This window comes from Bombyx mori, chromosome 20, assembly GCF_030269925.1.
Source record: "Bombyx mori chromosome 20, ASM3026992v2".
NCBI lineage: Eukaryota > Metazoa > Arthropoda > Insecta > Lepidoptera > Bombycidae > Bombyx > Bombyx mori.
Window position 1 is genome coordinate 11,091,318 of NC_085126.1, and position 18,891 is coordinate 11,110,208.

General features: G+C 36.5%; 4 protein-coding genes across 8 annotated transcripts in view; 2 read left to right on the plus strand and 2 right to left on the minus strand.

Annotated features, from left to right (window-relative positions):
- The first annotated feature begins 27 nt into the window (after positions 1-27).
- On the plus strand, positions 28-5,933 carry LOC101737950 (gastrulation defective protein 1 homolog). Of its 4 annotated transcripts, none has more exons than XM_062674429.1 (5): positions 28-182; positions 1,195-1,806; positions 3,005-3,116; positions 3,832-4,027; positions 4,732-5,933. In XM_062674429.1, the coding sequence occupies exons 2-5, from the start codon at positions 1,264-1,266 to the stop codon at positions 5,855-5,857; spliced, it is 1,977 nt and encodes a 658-aa protein (XP_062530413.1). In that variant the 5' UTR covers positions 28-182; positions 1,195-1,263; the 3' UTR covers positions 5,858-5,933. The 4 variants fall into 4 exon arrangements, with proteins under 4 accessions (XP_062530413.1, XP_062530411.1, XP_062530414.1 ...); XM_062674427.1 differs by lacking the exon at positions 28-182 and adding an exon at positions 568-1,005; XM_062674430.1 differs by lacking the exon at positions 28-182 and having other exon boundaries at positions 964-1,631; positions 1,761-1,806.
- Positions 5,934-6,823: 890 nt separating this feature from the next.
- Positions 6,824-13,881, minus strand: LOC110385164 (large ribosomal subunit protein mL39). Its single transcript, XM_038017924.2, has 8 exons — positions 13,702-13,881; positions 13,440-13,619; positions 13,150-13,250; positions 11,920-12,061; positions 11,039-11,257; positions 10,185-10,298; positions 8,401-8,516; positions 6,824-6,969 (listed from the first exon to the last, which is right to left on the minus strand). The coding sequence occupies exons 1-8, from the start codon at positions 13,778-13,780 to the stop codon at positions 6,889-6,891; spliced, it is 1,032 nt and encodes a 343-aa protein (XP_037873852.1). The 5' UTR covers positions 13,781-13,881; the 3' UTR covers positions 6,824-6,888.
- A 1,652-nt stretch (positions 13,882-15,533) lies between these two features.
- LOC101746343 (EKC/KEOPS complex subunit TP53RK) lies at positions 15,534-16,919 on the minus strand. Of its 2 annotated transcripts, none has more exons than XM_038017928.2 (2): positions 16,648-16,919; positions 15,534-16,276 (listed from the first exon to the last, which is right to left on the minus strand). In XM_038017928.2, exon 2 carries the CDS (start codon positions 16,260-16,262, stop codon positions 15,561-15,563), a length of 702 nt encoding a protein of 233 aa, XP_037873856.1. In that variant the 5' UTR covers positions 16,263-16,276; positions 16,648-16,919; the 3' UTR covers positions 15,534-15,560. The 2 variants fall into 2 exon arrangements, with proteins under 2 accessions (XP_037873856.1, XP_004927515.1); XM_004927458.5 differs by lacking the exon at positions 16,648-16,919 and adding an exon at positions 16,365-16,590.
- Positions 16,920-17,159: 240 nt separating this feature from the next.
- The window catches only part of LOC732968 (cyclic AMP-regulated protein), a 46,277-nt gene continuing 44,545 nt past the window's right edge, over positions 17,160-18,891 (plus strand). Inside the window, 1 exon segment of the mRNA NM_001046966.1 lies at positions 17,160-17,454. Within this exon segment, the coding sequence (NP_001040431.1) occupies positions 17,404-17,454 (51 nt within the window). The 5' untranslated portion in view covers positions 17,160-17,403.

Below are 18,891 nucleotides of genomic sequence, written 5' to 3' on the forward strand. Positions count from 1 at the left end.
CAAAGTCCACCGATTTCAGTTAAATCTTTAAATAAAAGGACATTAAAAATTTTCACATTTACGTAATACTGGAGGCTTATATTTAAAAATATCTGTAAAAGTGCACAAATGTGGGAAAATGAAACAAAGCCGTTGGATGTAACTTCTCGGGATTCTCCAAAAAGTCCACTGAAAAAATCTCAGTAAACGGCCACCATTTTACTTTATATTTCATCCCATATCATCTCGTCTCATTTCATTTAATTTCATCCCAGTTGATTAATGTCTCTAATTCTTCATTTCATTTCACTCCATATTATCATTTTTCATAAAAATATCCCATATCATATCATCTCATTTCAATTAATTTTATTTCATTTCATGCCATCCTATGTTTCATATTAAATTAATCAGCTTCATTTCATTTCATAATACCATATTTCATAAGAAAAAAAATATATATATAAAAGATTAGGCTGTATCGTGTGATACCCTTGCCTTTCCATTTGGAAAAATAAAACTACTACGACTACTACTACTACTACCTACTGTCTGTGTCAAAGTCAAGAACTGTGAAGAAGACGGACTTTTTGGCGGGAACGCGAGGAGTGAAGTTGTGTGATTTGTTTTATTTTGTCTATTTAGTGTTTCTTTGGGTTTAAATGTGTAATAATGGTGGTTTATTAACTGTTTAATATCTGTGAAAGTGGAAAAATCAAACAAAGCCGCTGGACGTAACTTCTCGGGATCCTCCAAAAAGCCCACTGAAAAAATCTTAGTAAATGACCACCATTTTACTGAGATTATATTTCATCCAATTTCATTTCATTTAATTTCATCCCAGTTGATTAATGTCTCAAATTAATCATCTTCATATTATTTCACTCCATAATATCATTTTTCCTAAAAATATGTATATAAATTAAAATAAGACATGACTTAAAGGTCTCAGTTACCAGGTCATAAAATCCCTTAAAAAAAATGTGAAGAAGATGAAGTGTCAATTTGAAATGAAGTTTATTGTATGTACGGGCTACTTTTATGTATTAATTGTATTTAATTAACATTGCAATTCCGAACTATAGAAAATCTATTTCTCTGCAGTGTGTAAAATCAATAAAAAAAATTACAATCAAACTTTTGTTTATAAAATTGTCAAAATATATAAAAACTTTTTTATGTCTCCACAAAGTAATTCTCTTAAATTTTATTTAGATGCACGGAACATGTAAATATTTGGACTTTTTTAATAGAAGTTGCTATTTGAGAAAAAAGTGAGTGAAAATGAGTAAAAAGCCCATATCGTTCGGTAAAATAAGTCTAAATTTTACTAAAGCAAAGGAATTTAATGATAAAAATGAAAAGAAATCGCCAGCAGGATTTGGAACCTTTGGTCGAACTCCTATACAAGAACAAAAAGAAATTGAAGAAATCGCCGACGATTTAGAGAGCCAGCACGTAGAACAAGTCATGGGCATTAAAAACTTTGGTAAAAAAGCCAAAAATTTCAATTTAGATGAGTTAGTTGAGCAAGCAAAGAAAACTGCACAAGAAGCCAACAAAAAGAGGTTGGAAGCGGAATTGAATGCTGATAGAAATTCATCTTCTGATGACCAGGTTGGCAATACTATTGGACCCACATTGGCCAATGTTGACCAAAATCCTTCAAAAGATGATGACGAAGGATTAATAGGACCTTTACCGCCGATGTCTCCGGACGCGAGTAAAGAACAAGAAGAAGATAAAGAGGAGGATAGCTATGACGAGCTGAGTGGTTCTGATGATGAAGAAATAAGTTTGGTAAACAGAATACCAAATACACATGAGGTAAGATTCTAAATTTAAAGAAAACTCTGTTAAGCCATAACAATGACGTAGTGGTGAAGTAGAAAAACAACTTTTACTGACGGTAGGACATCTTGTGAGTCGGCATGGTCACCGCCGCCCTGTCTATTTCTGCAGTGAAGCAGTAATCCGTTTCAGTTTGAAGGGTGGGGCAACCTTTGTACTGTAAAAACGGAGACATTAAAACTCATATCTCAAGGTAACTTCTAGTAAGCAATTAACACCAGATGGGCTATGAGCTTAACCACACATCTATGCAAAAAATTTTATGGTGTGGCAGTTTAAATGGCCAAGTAGGATGTGAATTAAACATTTCAATCGAACAATATTCATAACCTAATCTAAATAAATAAAAACATTGGAGTGTCTGTTTGTAATAATAAAAAAATCATTTTTTACTAAATGCGTAAGTATATATATACAATACATATACCAAAATAACATTTTTTTTATTTTGTCTGTCTGTTTATTCTGGGTAATCTCTGGAATGGCTGGACCGATTTTGACGGACTTTCACTAATAGGTAGCCGATGATATAAGAAATAACTTTTTAGAATAAGGCTACTTTTTTAGACTGTATTAGATTTAGCAAAGCACAGCACTTGCTAGAGTCAGTGTTAGCAATTTTCTCAAGTTGAGCATGTGAAGTCACCTACCAGTCAGTCCGTAGCTGGAATATTCTTTTAAGCTAAGCGCTATGACATGTCCTTCTTCAAACGAGGCTTGTGGAGAGTATTAAGCGGTAGGCAGCGGCTTGGCTCTGCCCCTGGCATTGCTGAAGTCCATGGGCAACGGTAACCACTCACCATCAGGTGGGCCGTATGCTCGTCTGCCTACAAGGGCAATAAAAAAAAATAAAAAAAAAAAAAAAAAGCACCCAACAATTAGGTAGGGATAAAAAAACGAATACTCCTGTATGTCGCATTCATGTCAGATGAACGCCAATAACTTACACCTTTTTAAACTAATAAAAATACACACAAAGACAAGCTGAGTTATATGTTAATTTTTTTAAACCTACAATAAAAGTTATTGTATTATCATTCGTTCTCGGTATACAGTTAATTGAACTGACTCTTAAAGTTAGTTAGGATTACTTTAAAAAATAGATTACATTAATATCCATTACACTATTACATATAGGTCAAGGTAATTAAATTAAGAGTATGACATTTTTCAGGTAGAAATGCATCATGGTTCAAAAGCAGTGATAGCACTTGCTGCCGATCCTTCTGGAGCTAGACTAGCCACTGGATCCATTGATTACGATGTATCCTTCTGGGATTTTGCAGGTAAAAAGACTGGGAATCATTGTTAAAACACTTTGACATTACATTTCTGACATTACGAACACAATATTTAACATTATTTATTTCAAAAGCAATAAATATTTGATATTAGCTTTTTAAGTATTGTCCTTGATTTTTAGTAAACAAAACTCATATTCAACTACAAAACGTAGTGTCCATAATCCTAATTTCAGCTATCAAATCATGATAGAAAAGTTTACTTTATGAGTAACTAGCGACCCGCCCTCACTTCGCTTAGAGAACTGTAATTTATGATTGATAACAGTATTTCTCCAATATTTAATGGATGTTATTATACATATAAACCTTCCTCTTCAATCACTCTTTTTTTTTAAAAAACGCATTAAAATCTGTTGCATAGTTTTAAAGATTTAAGCATACATAGGGATATAGGAACAGAGAAAGCGACTTTGTTTTATACTATGTAGTGATGTCTATATACACATGCACAAATTGCTACTTCCTACCTTGAAACATGTTAGTTTAGTGTGTGTTTCACGCAGCATCTGTTCCAATAAGTCAAAGAGTAGGCTTGTGTGTATATGTGTGTCTGTGTGTGTGTGTGTGTGTGTGTGTGCGTGCGTGCGTGCGGGTGCGTGTGTGTGTGTGTGTGCGTGTGTGTGTGTGTGTGCGTGTGTGTGTGTGTGCGTGTGTGTGTGTGTACAACGCAATCAACTTAACCAAAGTACTCTTTTAGGTATGGACTCGTCAATGCGTTCGTTCCGCACTCTTCAGCCCTGCGAGAACCATCCTATCAAAGCCCTGCAGTACTCAGCTACAGGAGACTCGATCCTCGTGGTCAGCGGTTCAGCACAAGCTAAAGTACTAGACAGAGACGGTTTTGAAGTCTTGGAATGCGTGAAAGGAGATCAGTATATCACGGATATGGCAAAGTGGGTTTAAGTGTAACTATACTTGAGACCTTAGAACTTATATCTCAAGGTGGGTGGCGCATTTACGTTGTAGATGTCTATGGGCTCCAGTAACCACTTAACACCAGGTGGGCTGTGAGCTCGTCCACCCATCTAAGCAATAAATTTTTTTTTACAAAATCTACCTATCTCTGCCCCTAAGCCGACGTCACTCGTTCCAGTATTAAGTGTGGTAGAGCAATTATAATATACAATTGAAGATTAGATCTCAGGTCTCAAGATGAGTGGTGGTGATCACATTGTGATTAGTTAGGTTAGTGAAGTATGATTGTTCACCTTTCTGCACAATAATAAGTAAATAAAACTGCATATGTCTACTAACATGTCATTGTATTAAATATCAGGCATCAAACATACAGACCAAGCTAATTTTTTCTATTGCTTTGATGGATGGAAGATTTCACAGCCCACCTGGTGTTAAGTAGTTACTGGAGCCCATAGACATTTACAAGGAAGTCAATCGTGAGCAATTGTTAAGTACGTATTTTATTACGAAAATTGGTGGCCGCCTGCAGGATTCGAACACCGGTGCATCGCTACATACGAATGCACCGGACGTCTTATCCTTTAGGCCACGTCGACTTCGAAATAATAGAAGAGTATTATTATCACAAAGCTTAATATTTATCAAACTTGAGTTCACACCAGAATAAATCGCATTGCAGGACGAAAGGTCACACGGCGTCCTTGAACAGCGGCTGCTGGCACCCTCACATCCGCGAGGAGTTCATGACCTGCTCTCAAGATGGAACGCTCAGGCTCTGGCTAACGGAAAATCCGAAACAACAGAAATCCGTCATCAAACCCCGTCAGCAAGGCGGCTTGAAGACCAACCCCACCGCCTGCACATTCTCCAGAGACGGTAACACTGTAGCGTGCGGCTGTTTCGATGGCTCCATCCAGATGTGGGACCACAGGAAGAACTTCGTCAACACCACGACCTTGCTCAGGGACGCTCATCAGAAACAGACGGAGATCACGAGCATCGCGTACTCATACTTAAGGCAACACCTGGCCACTCGCAGCAACGATGATACGCTAAAACTGTGGGACTTGAGGAACTTCAAGAAACCCATCAAAGTGTTTGCGGACTTGTTCTCGAGATACGAACAGACCGATTGCGCCTTCAGCCCAGACGACTCTATGGTGTTCACGGGCGAGTCTCTCCAGCGTGGCCAAGAGGTGGGCAAATTGATATTCTGGGACACGAAAACTTTCGAACAGGTCAACACAATTGAGGTCAGTTCGTCCCACGTCATCAAAGCGATGTGGCACCCGAAATTGAATCAGATATTCGTCGGATGCGGCAACGGCGTCGTGAAATGCTATTACGATAAAAAGAGAAGTCTCCGCGGCGCCAAGCTCTGTATAATAAAGACGCACAGGAAAAAGGACACTATTGAGGTGGTGAGCACACAGCAGATCATAACCCCGCACGCTTTGCCCCTGTTCAGACAAGAAAAACTTCGGACCAGCAAGAAAAAGATGGAAAAAGAGAGGCTGGACCCGGTTAAGTCACACAGACCAGACCTGCCCATAACTTCAGGGCAGGGTGGGAGAGTAGCTGCTTCGGGTAGCACTCTGAGCTCATTCGTCATCAGGAATTTGGGGCTGAGTAAGAGAGTTAACGATGAACAGGACCCGAGGGAGGCCATATTGAAATATGCTAAAGATGCAGAAGAGAATCCCTTCTGGGTAGCTCCGGCTTATAAGAAAACTCAGCCGAAACCTATCTTCCAAGGGTCTGACGAGGAAGGACCGTCCGATCCTAAGAAGTCGAAGACTTCGTGATGTGTAAAAGAATTAAGTACATCGTTTGTAAATATAGGCTTTAAGTAAATTATAATACAGTATTTCTTTTAGTTTACCTGCTCTTTTTTTAAACTTATGTGATAATATGTGGTAAATGGCTCGATATTATATGAAGGAAACCTGATTTGTACAATGAAGTAATATCATTGGATAGTAGAATCATATAGGAATGTTTTGTGAAAGAAGCTCTAAAATATATACATACATATATTTATAATTAAAAATTAAAATTAAATTGAGAACTGACTCCAAAATGAACACATCAACACAACTTGAAAATGGGACGGTACACCATTATTTTTTTTAAAGCAAATAACAGTAATTCCAAGATCTTTTTAAAAACGATTACAGCAGTCCCACAGAGTCACGACTCTCGTAGAGAATCAGCGGTGTTTAGTCTAAGAGCGGTGACGTAAGGGATATGATGTCACAAGAATTTCATGACGTCATCACTGAATACTTTTTTCCTACCTATTCTAGTGACCTTGACATATTAGACTCACCGAGCGAGTAGGTGAGCTTAAACGGCTCTAACCTGGATAATGGAATAAGAGTCTTATTTACGGCCAACACATATTTATATTTAAGAGGTAGGCAGCGGCTTGGGTCTGCACCTGGCATTGCTGAAGTCCATGGGCGACGGTAACCACTCACCATCAGGTGGGTCGTATGCTCGTCTATGGCAATAAAAAAAACATAAGGGCCCAATTTTAAGGCGTGGGTGGGGATTTAGTGATAAATTGACATTGCTATTGACAATGGTTAGGTGGTTGGTCGTTTGCCGGGCCAACCAAAAATAAAAATGACGTTTCTTGTTTGATGACGATTCTTGTTTTTTTTTTCAAGTATTCCTTGTGGTTGCCCAACAAGGGCAATAAAAAATAAAAATAAACATATTACACAACAAAGTTGAAAGTCGGGTAACTAAAATCAAAATACTAAAGCTTACATACAACACATTTTAATTGGCTTACATTAACTACAAAGCTATTTATACAACTAACTGTATCCTACGCCTGCGCTGCGACATTTTCTATTTGTTCGTTAATTTCAGGATCCTCTTTTTTCAAAAAAGGCGATCTGGCTGGATTCTAAAACAAAAATAAATATTCACATGTAACTATACTTGTGACCTTAGAACTTATATCTCAAGGTGAGTGGCGCATTTACGTTGTGGATGTGTATGGACTCCAGTAACAACTTAACACCAGGTGGGCTGTGAGCTCGTCCATTCATCTATGCATTAAAAATAAAAATAAAAAACAAACGTGTGGCACTCGGGAACTGCCGCGGTAAAGCTATTGCATAGCATTTTTTATCAACTTATGCAATTACATATAATTAGACAATTTTTCTAATGAAATACGTATATAACAAATGTTCACGATTGACTTCCACAATGAACAAATTACACCGTATAATAAAATCAAAATAGATTTTTTTTTTAAATGTTCAATTACTAAACAACTTAGAAATAAACCAAGGTTTAATATGAGTGCCTGAATTTACGCGGTGATATCCATGGACGTATACAATTTAAAAAAAATGTGAATATCTTTTTCAGGGAAAGTTTCTATAATAGTACCGTGAACGGACTACAGATGGCGCGCGAGTTGTTTCAAGGAATGTGTTCATTACAATAATTAATACTAATTTTACGGTTTATGTCGCGTTTATTATTTTTATAATTATTTTTGACATTTCCAATACAATAACCGTGGTCACGGACAACTATTGACAGTGAACTTCTCCAAATTCAACGGTAAAAATAGTATAAATATAACTCTTTCATAATGTGTGTTTTCTTTTTTATCGCTTACGTGATTGGCTAAGCTCACGATCCACCTGGTGTTAAGCGGTTAGGGAGCCCATAGACAACAACAACGTAAAGCCAACCACCTTGAGACGTAAGTTTTAAATCTCAGTTCTATGATTTGAAGTCGTCGTGGCCTAAAGGATAAGACGTCCGTTGCATTCGTGTTGAGCGATGCACCGGTGTTCGAATCCCGCAGGCGGGTACCAATTTTTCTAATGAAATATGTACTCAACAAATGTTCACGATTGACTTCCACGGTGAAGGAATAACATCGTGTAATAAAAATCAAACCCGCAAAATTATAATTTGCGTAATTACTGGTGGTAGGACCTCTTGTGAGTCCACGCGGGTGGGTAACACCGCCCTGCTTATTTCTGCCGTGAAGCAGTAATGCGTTTCGGTTTGAAGGGTGGGGTAGCCGTTGTAACTATACTGAGACTTTAGAACTTGTATCTCAAGGTGGGTGGCGCGTCTACGTTGTAGATGTCTATGGGCTCCAGTAACCACTTAACATCAGGTGGGCTGTGAGCTCGTCCACCCATCTAAGCAAAAAAAAAATAAAAAAAAAAAAATACTACGGCTGCCGCACCCTTCCGAACGCATTACTGCTTCACGGCAGAAATAGGCAGGGCAGTGGTACCTACCCACGCGAGCTCACAAGACGACTTACCACCAGTTTCTTCTTATTTTAATATATGATACGTACCAACTTTTTGGCTCTGTCCATTAATATCGAGAAAGCGAAGTGGTCCAGTACAACTCCTTTCGGTAAGGCTACTCCTTGGAAACGATACAACTGGCTCACACCATCTTCCGTTGGTCCTGATTATAAAACAAATCAACATAATTACAATTAAATATTTGTTAACGCTATTTAAAATATTCCCACACAATTGAGAGTGCATTGATGATAGTCCCGTTATTTTCCCTCTTGTTTCAATGCTTATTAACCATTTTTCTACCTATCTCACCTGATATTGCCAGAAGAAATTATTATATAGTTGACCTTTGAATTGTGCGCTTGTTTTTTTTTTTTTTTTTTTTATTGCCCTTGTAGGCAGACGAGCATACGGCCCACCTGATGGTGAGTGGTTACCGTCGCCCATGGACTTCAGCAATGCCAGGGGCAGAGCCAAGCCGCTGCCTACCGCTTAATACTCTCCACAAGCCTCGTTTGAAGAAGGACATGTCATAGCGCTCGGGAAACACCGTGGAGGGGAGCTCATTCCATAGCCGGATGGTACGTGGCAAAAAAGACCTCTGGAAACGCACTGTGGATGACCGCAGTGGCTCCAGGTAGTATGGATGAACTCTACTCCGGTGGCGGGCGGTGCGATGGTAAAAACGAGATGCCGGTATCATCTCGAACAATTCCTCAGAGCACTCCCCATGGAACACACGGTACAAAATACAGAGGGAACCGAAGTCCCTCCGCAGACCCAGAGGTTCCAAACGATCCGTGAGACCGGGATTATCGACAATCCGAACGGCCCTCCTCTGTATGGAGTCAAATGGAAGAAGCTGGTATTTGGGAGCCCCGGCCCAGAGATGGGAGCAGTACTCCACGCGAGGCCGGACTTGTGCTTTATAAAGCAAAAGCCTTTGTCCAGGCGTGAAGTACCGCTTCGCTCTGTTGAGGACGCTCTGTCTTGTGACGCCAAACAATAGTTTTGGACTATTAAAGTGTTCATCTTTTTTTCTATCAATACTGATAGCCTTGAGAGGCTGTTTCAGCTTCTCCTTGACATGTAGGTGAGCTCACGAGGCTCAAACCGTAGTTTTGCTAACACTGCCACCAGCAAGAACAGTGCTTCGCAGAATCTACCACCAGATAGGAAGCGTGACCCACTGAGAAGATCCGGCGAGAAACTCAGTGGGCTGTGTCTGAGGGTTAATTTACTCGTCGAGCCCTTCGTCGCAAGCGACGGGTTCGACGAGAACGGTCACCGGAAGCGTTCATCAAGGTGTAGTGTCTCAAAGAAGTGAATTATTGGAATAATAACAGACCAAAGGTGAGTTCATGCGAAATTTCCCCTCCTGTACTCATTCTATTCATCGCACACTAAATATAAAATATGAAAACTAATCAAAAACAGTATTCACAAATTTTAATTTAAAGTTAATTCTCTTGATTTTAGTTCTGGGCTATGTGTGTTATAATAATTCAAGGGTCTACCCCACCGTAATCTGCTATCCATCTACTTTGACAACCAATTATAATATTTATGTGCCTATCCAATTTCCCAACCATTTAAACTTGGGGGCGACGGTGTCTGTACCTTTTTGCTTTGTTCTGCAAAGGGTGGGGCAGCCCTTGTAACTATACTTGAGACCTTAAACTTATATCTCAAGGTCGGTGGCGCATTTACGTTGTAGATGTCTATGGGCTCCAGTAACCACTTAACACCAGGTGGGCTGTGAGCTCGACCACCCATATAAGCAATAAATAAAAAATGAAAAAAAATGTCGCAGTGGCCCAGTACGTAATACCTGTAAGTTTGTGGACAGCGGTGACTGCCAGCCGGCCTATCTGCGCGGTATTGCTGATGAGAGGTCCTCTAGATATATCAACGTGGTTCCCGGCTCTGTACAATATCACTTTACCTGAAATTAAATTGTCATCGGTTAACGCACTGATAATATGTAAAAACACATTAAAAAGTATCACATAATAAAATAAACTAGAGGTCCCGCAGTAGTCGAAATTCGACTATAATTAATTGGAATTGTAAGTTTGTACACTATTATGATTGTATTGTATACTTCTATAATCACAAAGCTTGCCAAGGCTACACTATAAAAAAATATTAATAAAGACAAACAATATTTAATCTATTCTCAATTTGACCACAGACGTCAAGAACAAAAGTTTGACAATAATATGTAGTGTGTGTGTGTTTGTCAAATAGATGGTATTGTGTGTAATGTTTTCTTTATTGATTTAATGTATCTTTTATGCAATATTTTATAAAAATATTAGCATTGTGCACTTCTTCTCTATATTCTCTATAAGTGTGGAAAATTTCATACTCCTCCGTCCGCGCAATTTTCGTAAAAAGGGATACAAAGTTTTTGCTTCACGTATTAATATATAAAATATATAGTATATAAACTTTTGTTTATTGAAATGAAAGGCGACCTAAACTAAAATAAAAAGAGAATATCATCATTACAGTTGAAGTCAATTAATCATTATTCATTCAATCGATCATTCATTATATTCATCATTAATAATTACTCTAAAACTTCTCATCAGATTTATATTGTAATCATTTAATTAAAACTTAATTACTCAAGCAATAACATGGTATTTTAGAAAATTTACAGTTAATCCTCAATCTCACCGTTAGTCTTAGCAATATTTGGTATCTGTTTGCTCTTGTGCTCGTTGTCCACAAACATTTCCAAAGCGAGCTCCTCTCCTACTTCCAGCCTTTCTAGAGGAACAGCTTTCCGACACAGTTTCACATACTCAGCAGCGAGGGTCAAAACCTCTTGGTGAGTTGGCTGCCAATCACTTAGAGTGGGAAGATCGACATCATAGATGAAAGAACCGCTTCTTACTGTCAATAGATGTTATGGAACAATCAGTTGCTTGTAGTATGTGAGATAGATCTGAGTTATTCATGTGATGCTATTTGACTAAGCTTCATCTCAATACCACCAACAAAATATTTACTAACAATCACGCCACGTTAACTGGTCCCGTGTTAAGTTCGTAAAGAACTTGTATTACAGGTACCAGATAACGGAAATAAATGATTTTTATTAAACACATACATATATTTAATATACATCCATAACCCTGGAAAAGACATTTTATATTTATATTAATTATCATATCATCTTCCCTTGGCGGGATTCGAACCCGCGACCCCCTTGTGTAGTGACCATGTCACTTACCACTACACCAGACGGCCAGACACCAACAAGCATAGAAAATAATAAACATTGGAATGCTAAATCAGAGTTTGTCGAGAGGTTACTCAGATAAAGTGTAATTAATACATTACATATTTTTAAAAATTTATACAATAAATGCAAAAAAATGTTTTTGCTAGTTTCCTTCTATTACAGCTACCATTGCAAGTAACATATGGTTGACTGAGACCTAGGCTAGAAAACCTTACAGCACGGTTTCACCTGTCTATGCTCATTGTAACTAAAGGCGGGATCAGTATAAGCTTGAAAATTGCTTTTATACAAAATATTAACAGATGCTCACTGTCGGGCAGTGGAAAACTGTGTAGGTGTACTGGAACTGTGTCCTTGAATGCAACGGTAGCGCACGCTCCAAGCATCAGCGAGCATGTGCGCCAGAATGCCTTGTTTACTTGCTGTGGTTCTGCTGCTTTGTAGTTTTGAAACTGTTTACAGAATTATAAACTTTTTTGTAACATAATTTAGCATCAGCATCAAGAAACTGTATAATATTCATTTTTTTATTTTTTATTGCTTAGATGGATGGACGAGCTCACAGCCCACCTGGTGTTAAGTGGTTACTGGTGCCCATAGACATCTACAACGTAAATGCACCACCCACCTTGAGATACCAGTTCTAAGATCTCAAGTATAACCTGCTTCAACTGCCTTCTTGAGAATAACCGGTAAATCTAATTTATTATATGGCTCACAAATCTGAGTTTTTTTTTTACTTTTTACCATTATTGTAATCATACAGTTATATTTTTTCACTAGACAGGCATATGAGATGCAACTGATGGTTAGTGATTTCAAGGGCCATCTTGACAGAAGGGAGGGAATCTAAATAGGTACTATTGAATAGCACATGGCAGTTTTATGGCAAAACAATCATGCAAGCTTACAATATGGCCCACCAGTATGACAAAGTTTAACTAATAATACTTTTAATCTATAAAGAAGATATCAGAATTCAAAATCTATATATGTATATAAAAATGAATTGCTGTTCGTTAGTCTCGCTGAAACTCGAGAACGGCGGGACCGATTTGGTTAATTTTGGTCTTGAATTATTTGTGGAAGTCCAGCATAGGTTTAAAAGGTAAAGAAATGAATGAAAATGTTCGGAATTAAATAAAAATAACAATGTTGTTTTTCCTTTGATGTCCCCCCCGTCGTACAGATTCCTTTTGTTTGTTTTAAATTTATTTTACACAAAAGCTTAGGTATTTTATTTATCGATTGAGGCACTACGAAGTCTACCGGGTCAGCTAGTAATGAAATAATTTAGGAACTAAATTAATCTAACTTGTAGAAGTTTATTTAAATCGGATTCATCTGATATTAAAATTAGTATATACAGTCATATAATATCAGGATTGACGATATATAGTGGAAACTTAATACATATATTATTACCATGTGGTTGTGCATACATTAATCTACATTATTTTCTTTATTTCATCATGCTAGCAGCATGTCAGAATTCAAAATAAATATCATTTGTTTATCGTAATCTTTAATGGATATTTACCTCAAGCGTACAGCTTTCAGTCAGTGGTCTGTGCATGTCCCAATGTAGATTTCCATCAAGTAAAGCTAGGACACTGCTCTCCATGTGCCATTCACTTAGATCTAAAAAAAAAAAAAAATTAATACTATTTTTATGTGTTAAATTCGTATACAGTTTTCGTGAAGGACCAATGACCATGAACTTTAAAACTTTAGTATTAATTACCGTCAGGCGGGCCTCGCGGTCATCTGCCTACAAAAGCAATAAAAAATAAAGCACGTGAATAGTTAATTTAAAAGTCAATATCTTACGTCTAGCACAGTCGTACGGTGTCGAAATGTTTTTATTCATTACCAAGGTGCAGTCTTTTGGTATGCCTTTGTATTGGACTTCGATTTTTTCGATCCTACCGACATTTTCTATCTGCCGTTTCTTTTCTAACGTGAACAAATAGCTGCGACGTTCTATCGCCTCTTGTGTGCTTAAAAATCCTAAAAAAAATAACAAATAATTTAATAACCAATAACAACCACAAGCATTTGAGTAAAATTTAGTTTTAGTGTCATGTCTAACTTGTTATTTGTAGAGTGGAAAAATGGCTTTTTTCTGTTAGTTTTTTCATCAAACAAGTAACGTGCCGTTTCATTTTCATTTATTGTTTTGTTTTGTTGTAAATAAAGGTTTTTAATGAAACAACTAGGTTATGACACAGATTATACATTATAGATTGAAATAGATTCTATTATATTTTTTAAAGGATTTTATGACCTGGTAACTAAGACTTTTAAGTCATGTCTTATTTTTATTTAAATTCTTATTTTTGAATCTGAATATAAATTAAAATAGGTAATTTTTATTCATATTTTTATGTAAAATGATAGAAGTGAAATGAAATGAAATGAAGATGATTAATTTGAGACATTAATCAACTGGGACGAAATTAAATGAAATTAGATAAGAAGTTATGGGATGAAATCTAATCTCAGTAAAATTGTGATCATTGACTGTAAATTTTTCATTGTACTTTTTGGAGAATCCCGAGAAGTTACGTCCAGCAGCTTTGTTTAATTTTCCCACATTTGTGCACTTTCGAAGATATTAAACAGTTAATAAACCACCGTTATTACATATTTAAACTTGAAGAAACACATTTAGCAGGCAAAAAAACATTGCCTATGAAGCCCAATTCAAACAACAGGCCATAACCATGTCATAAGTAAAAGAAGCATAAGGATAAAGGAAGTTGTTTAAACTTAATTGCTTAAGTGCAGAAATTGGATTTACTTTAGATTTTTTGGAATTAATTTATGGGGATTTATGGGTTTACTGGGACTTTTGTTTCATTTAGTCACATTTATATAATTTTTTCTAATCATTGCTAATCCAAGGGGCTACGAGACCAGTAGGTCCGCGGGTGGTTGGAATCACCTTCTGGTGACCTCAAAGGCTCAACCTGTGGCAATTGCTAACAATGACTAATAAGAGCAGTGCTTCGCTGAATCTACCACTGGACCGGAATCGGGACCCATTGAGAAGATCGGGCAAGAAATTCAGTAGGTACACATTCATGGGTTCTAAGCAGTTAATAAAGTCACCAATATTACGAGAGCTTCGAAATATTAAACTAACAGAAAAAATAATTAACAAAATCAGAGAGGTTTCAACTAAAAACCCTACTACCATCTATACCATTGAAATAGATATGAAATGAGGTTACCGGGATACACGCAATAATATGAATACACCGCCCTGGCAACCTTCAACATTAAATCTTTGTCATGGATGTATGGAATAAATGTTTTTTCCAACATAAGCGCCAAATGTGTCGGTAGCACGAAGTTCCTAATTCATGCGTGATAGGAATTAGGAGTAGAAGAATTTATGATAGCAAGGGAAAGAGGAAGCTATTGCAGCTTCATACAAATTGAAAGTAGTAGAAGCCAGGGAAGTTCAGGGTGTCACGACATGTGTCTGAATAAGATCTTTTGCCCACTAACTTGTTTAGTGTTCTGTATTTATAGCACATACATACACATTCCCATTTTACATTATAATATAATAGATATACCATGTTCAACAGCACAGTTATAATTTGATTGAAAACAGAAATAAAACAAGAACAGTCAAACCCAGACTACAAATATTTGTTTATTGAAATACTAGTTCCAACTGGAAATTGAAACCAGCCCTGCAGTATTATTATACTATTGACTATTGTCAGCAGTAACTACTAGACAAACAAGGCGATCATATTCCCTGGTTTAAATTACTTCTTCATTTTACATTTAAAAAAATCCCAATTTTTGTTATCAGCATATATGCTGATGACACTATAACCCATTCCACTCGGAATTTTTAGCCAGTTTACTTTTAAATATGACATATTAAGTACAAAACAAAAATAATAAGTGGTAAAATGTTTTAATAACAACTCAACCAACCATAGTTCTCTTTCTCCCTCTAGCTCTGACTTCTTCATATTTACTGATGATTTCTTTTATATTGCTCTTACTAGAACTTTTGTATGCATCATACATTTTATTGAATAACTCTGGATAGTCATTGTGGGTACTTATTAATGCCCTTTCTAGGACATATAGGTCAACGCCTTTGTCTTCGGCACTAGAGTCAACATATGATAAACCAAAATCAATCATGACCAAATGAAATTCACAGCATTGAATCCAATTATCATTGTCATTTTTCGGTATCAACAATATATTAGAAGTTGTCAAGTCTCCGTGTATAATGTTGGTGTCGTGTAATGTTCGAACAGTTTCGCCAATCATTTTGGCTAGTATGTTCAGGCTGTTTGTTTCATTTTCACTGCCAGTTTTCGTCAAATTTATGATAAAATCTTTGACAGTTACGTTCCGTTCGAAATGTTCCATGTAAATTCGACGACGCTCAAAATCAACTAAATATAAAGCCGGTGTACGAATTCCGGCTGTTTTACAGCGTACAATGGAACGTGCTTCATTTTTAATTCTCTCTTTTGTTATATTTGTATCTAAATCAAGATGTCTGTAATTTTTAACGAACCTTTCCTTGATCAATGTAGGTCTTCCAAGATAATTGCAAATGTACAATTTTGCTTCAGCTCCTTGTTTTAATATCTTCAAATCTTCAGTCATTTTGTAAATATAACCTATAAATTGTTCAGAATCAAATTGAATTTATTATGCGTTTCCTTATGATTAACCTTCCAGAATACACTTTTCGCTATCATTACTTACCTCAATGAACAATTATAATTAATTATTAAAACTCTGAGGTATGTAATGAAGCTACTGTAAATAAACAGAGAAGGTATTACTTTGTTGAAGTTTGTTGATGAACCATATGACAAGATATTTGTCATCGTTACTTGACAATTGACATTATGAAGAATTTATCAAACTTAGCACGGGCTACCTTAAACAAAATATTTAAAACAGTCTACAAGAAAATAGTAACTAGAGACAGCCCTTGCTTGTTTGTTATTTGTAACTTTGCGTCCACATTGAAGAAAAAACTAACCTGATGAGGTTTTCTCATTGAAGCAAAGAAAATATTATAAATATAAATTTAACATCTTGTGCAGAAGTGTGTAGAATACAATTTTCCGTAATTTTTTTTTATAGTTAACCCTGATATTTTTATAGTGAAAACTTTGCGGGTGTGTGTGAATCTAAACTAAGCCACCATACTCATAAAGTGTGTAGGTACCGAGCAAGGAAAAACATGGAAATGGTTACCCCAACCAAAATGGCCATCGGCTCTTATTTATAAACGATAAGGAACATAACATAAGTCGTGGAATTGTACGAAAATAAACAAAAAATATGTAGTCAAGCTAATTTACGTAAAATGAAATGCAGTTCGTAGCGAATGTCGAATTCGTCTTAAGTAGACGGCACCTTTCATGACTTTGGTATTGGAACGAAACATTCTATATATACCTACCTACTTATCGTCCTGCTGTATATGTACTTATGTGATATGTACATATTACTGTGCATAATGCAGCTAGATAGAGAGTTGGAGGCTGTGGGCGTGAATCGTGAATTGTACGCAGTGCCGATCGGCGGCACCACGCGTTAACTTCGTATATTTTATGATAATAATAATTTAACTGAAGGAACGGTGATTTATACGATTATTTTCGTGCCGGTTCGACGTTCAACCATTCCGGTGGCTGTTAAATATTAGTTATCGAACACAAGTGTCCGTTTGATGCGACATACCGAACTGAAAGACTGTACTCTGCTGTGATCTTAGTAATTCGTGAGAGCAATGTCGGAGGGTTTGGAATACGAAACTATTGTGCAGAATGGACCTAGAAAAGTGAGTAACCACAAAAAATTAATTCGGTGGCGAGCCTGCCAAAAATGTAAACGTCCTGATTTACATACACAATATTTATAATCGATTTAGATTATTTTTTAACATTACAAAAAAATAAGTACCTAGGATCTTCTTTTTCGTTTTTTTTCCCTTAATTTGGTAGGTACTAGATTAACCTCAAGTAGGCAATAATGAAATATTGAAAGGAATACAATTTTCCCCGAAAAATCCTTTTTTAGGATATTTCTAATTCGAAAAATATTTATGAATAAATACTTAGATTTTTATTGCACATAAATTAACCGATGCTGAGTGATTCGGTACTAAACTTTTTATTAAAAAAAGGTATATTACATTATTTACAAAGAGAAAAGTGATCTCAACACGGCAATAAATGTGGATATAGCCTCTTCGTGTTAGTGCAATGTAAGTACATAACTACAAATGTAGGGCTGTGGTAGGGGGATGAAATGTCCTATAGAAATGTCTGGGCGCATTTTAGCATTGATATGTATGCGTGTAGGATGAAGACGCGCCCACAACCGTCATACCATGGCCCTCCCGTTTTAGCGGGCAACGGGAAATTGCAGACAGATTTTATGAGAACGATTTTATTAATTAATTAATGACGTCACGCTACGTCCTTGATACCGAACCGTTGAAAAATAAAAAATATGTAAGTGTTTTTTTCTTAGCGTAAGTCTTGATTATCTAGTATGTTTTTTTTGTGTAAGTATTTAAATAATTGTTTAATGTATTTATTAGAATATGTACATACGTGTTTGAGAATATAATTTATGTTTCAATGCACCTACCACTATATCCTCTGCAGTATCTTTGGTTGATTTGTCGATATATTGTCGATACGTTGTATAAATACATAAACGGCAATAAATAAATATTATCCTCATAAATAAACTATGCTAAATATATTCAGGTAAATATGAATGTGTGGCTTTTTTTAATAACGCGTCCCTTAGCTCATGCGATATAAAAAAAAATATGGGACCTTGAAGTCCTTAAAAATAATTATGCTTACATACTTTGGGCGTAGGACGAAAAGGGCGCGGGAGTAATTTAATAGTGTAGATTTTTTTTTAATCGCCCGAACGTAACGTGGTCGTATTATAATGATCATAATGCCAATTATTAATAATGTCTGAAGTAGGTGCTTAAAGAAATGAATGTAGCAGAAGACAATGGCCGTTACTGTGTCCTTGAACTGTTAACCGCGAGTGACCTGGGTCACTTATGACTCCATATGTCACGTTTTTTTTTCATTATAGGTAATTCTTGTGTTTTTTTCCCGATGTCTTTACTGATGTCTTAAGTGGGTAGTTATCTGATGCGCTCCCTGTTAATAACGTAAGACTTAGTGGAGAATATACATGTATAATATTTATGTATTCAACTTTCTTCTCCATGGCGAGATGATGT

Coding starts and splice junctions, on each gene's coding strand:
- LOC101737950 (XM_062674429.1), top strand. CDS start 1,264: ATGAGTAAAAAGCCCATATCGTTCGGTAAAATAAGTCTAAATTTTACT. Junction 1,807..3,004: donor GAATACCAAATACACATGAG/GTAAGATTCTAA, acceptor GACATTTTTCAG/GTAGAAATGCATCATGGTTC. Junction 4,028..4,731: donor TATATCACGGATATGGCAAA/GTGGGTTTAAGT, acceptor ATCGCATTGCAG/GACGAAAGGTCACACGGCGT.
- LOC110385164 (XM_038017924.2), bottom strand. CDS start 13,780: ATGAAAATGAAACGGCACGTTACTTGTTTGATGAAAAAACTAACAGAA. Junction 12,062..13,149: donor CTGAAAGCTGTACGCTTGAG/GTAAATATCCAT, acceptor TTCTGTAAACAG/TTTCAAAACTACAAAGCAGC. Junction 6,970..8,400: donor TGGACAGAGCCAAAAAGTTG/GTACGTATCATA, acceptor TTTTTGTTTTAG/AATCCAGCCAGATCGCCTTT.
- LOC101746343 (XM_038017928.2), bottom strand. CDS start 16,262: ATGACTGAAGATTTGAAGATATTAAAACAAGGAGCTGAAGCAAAATTG.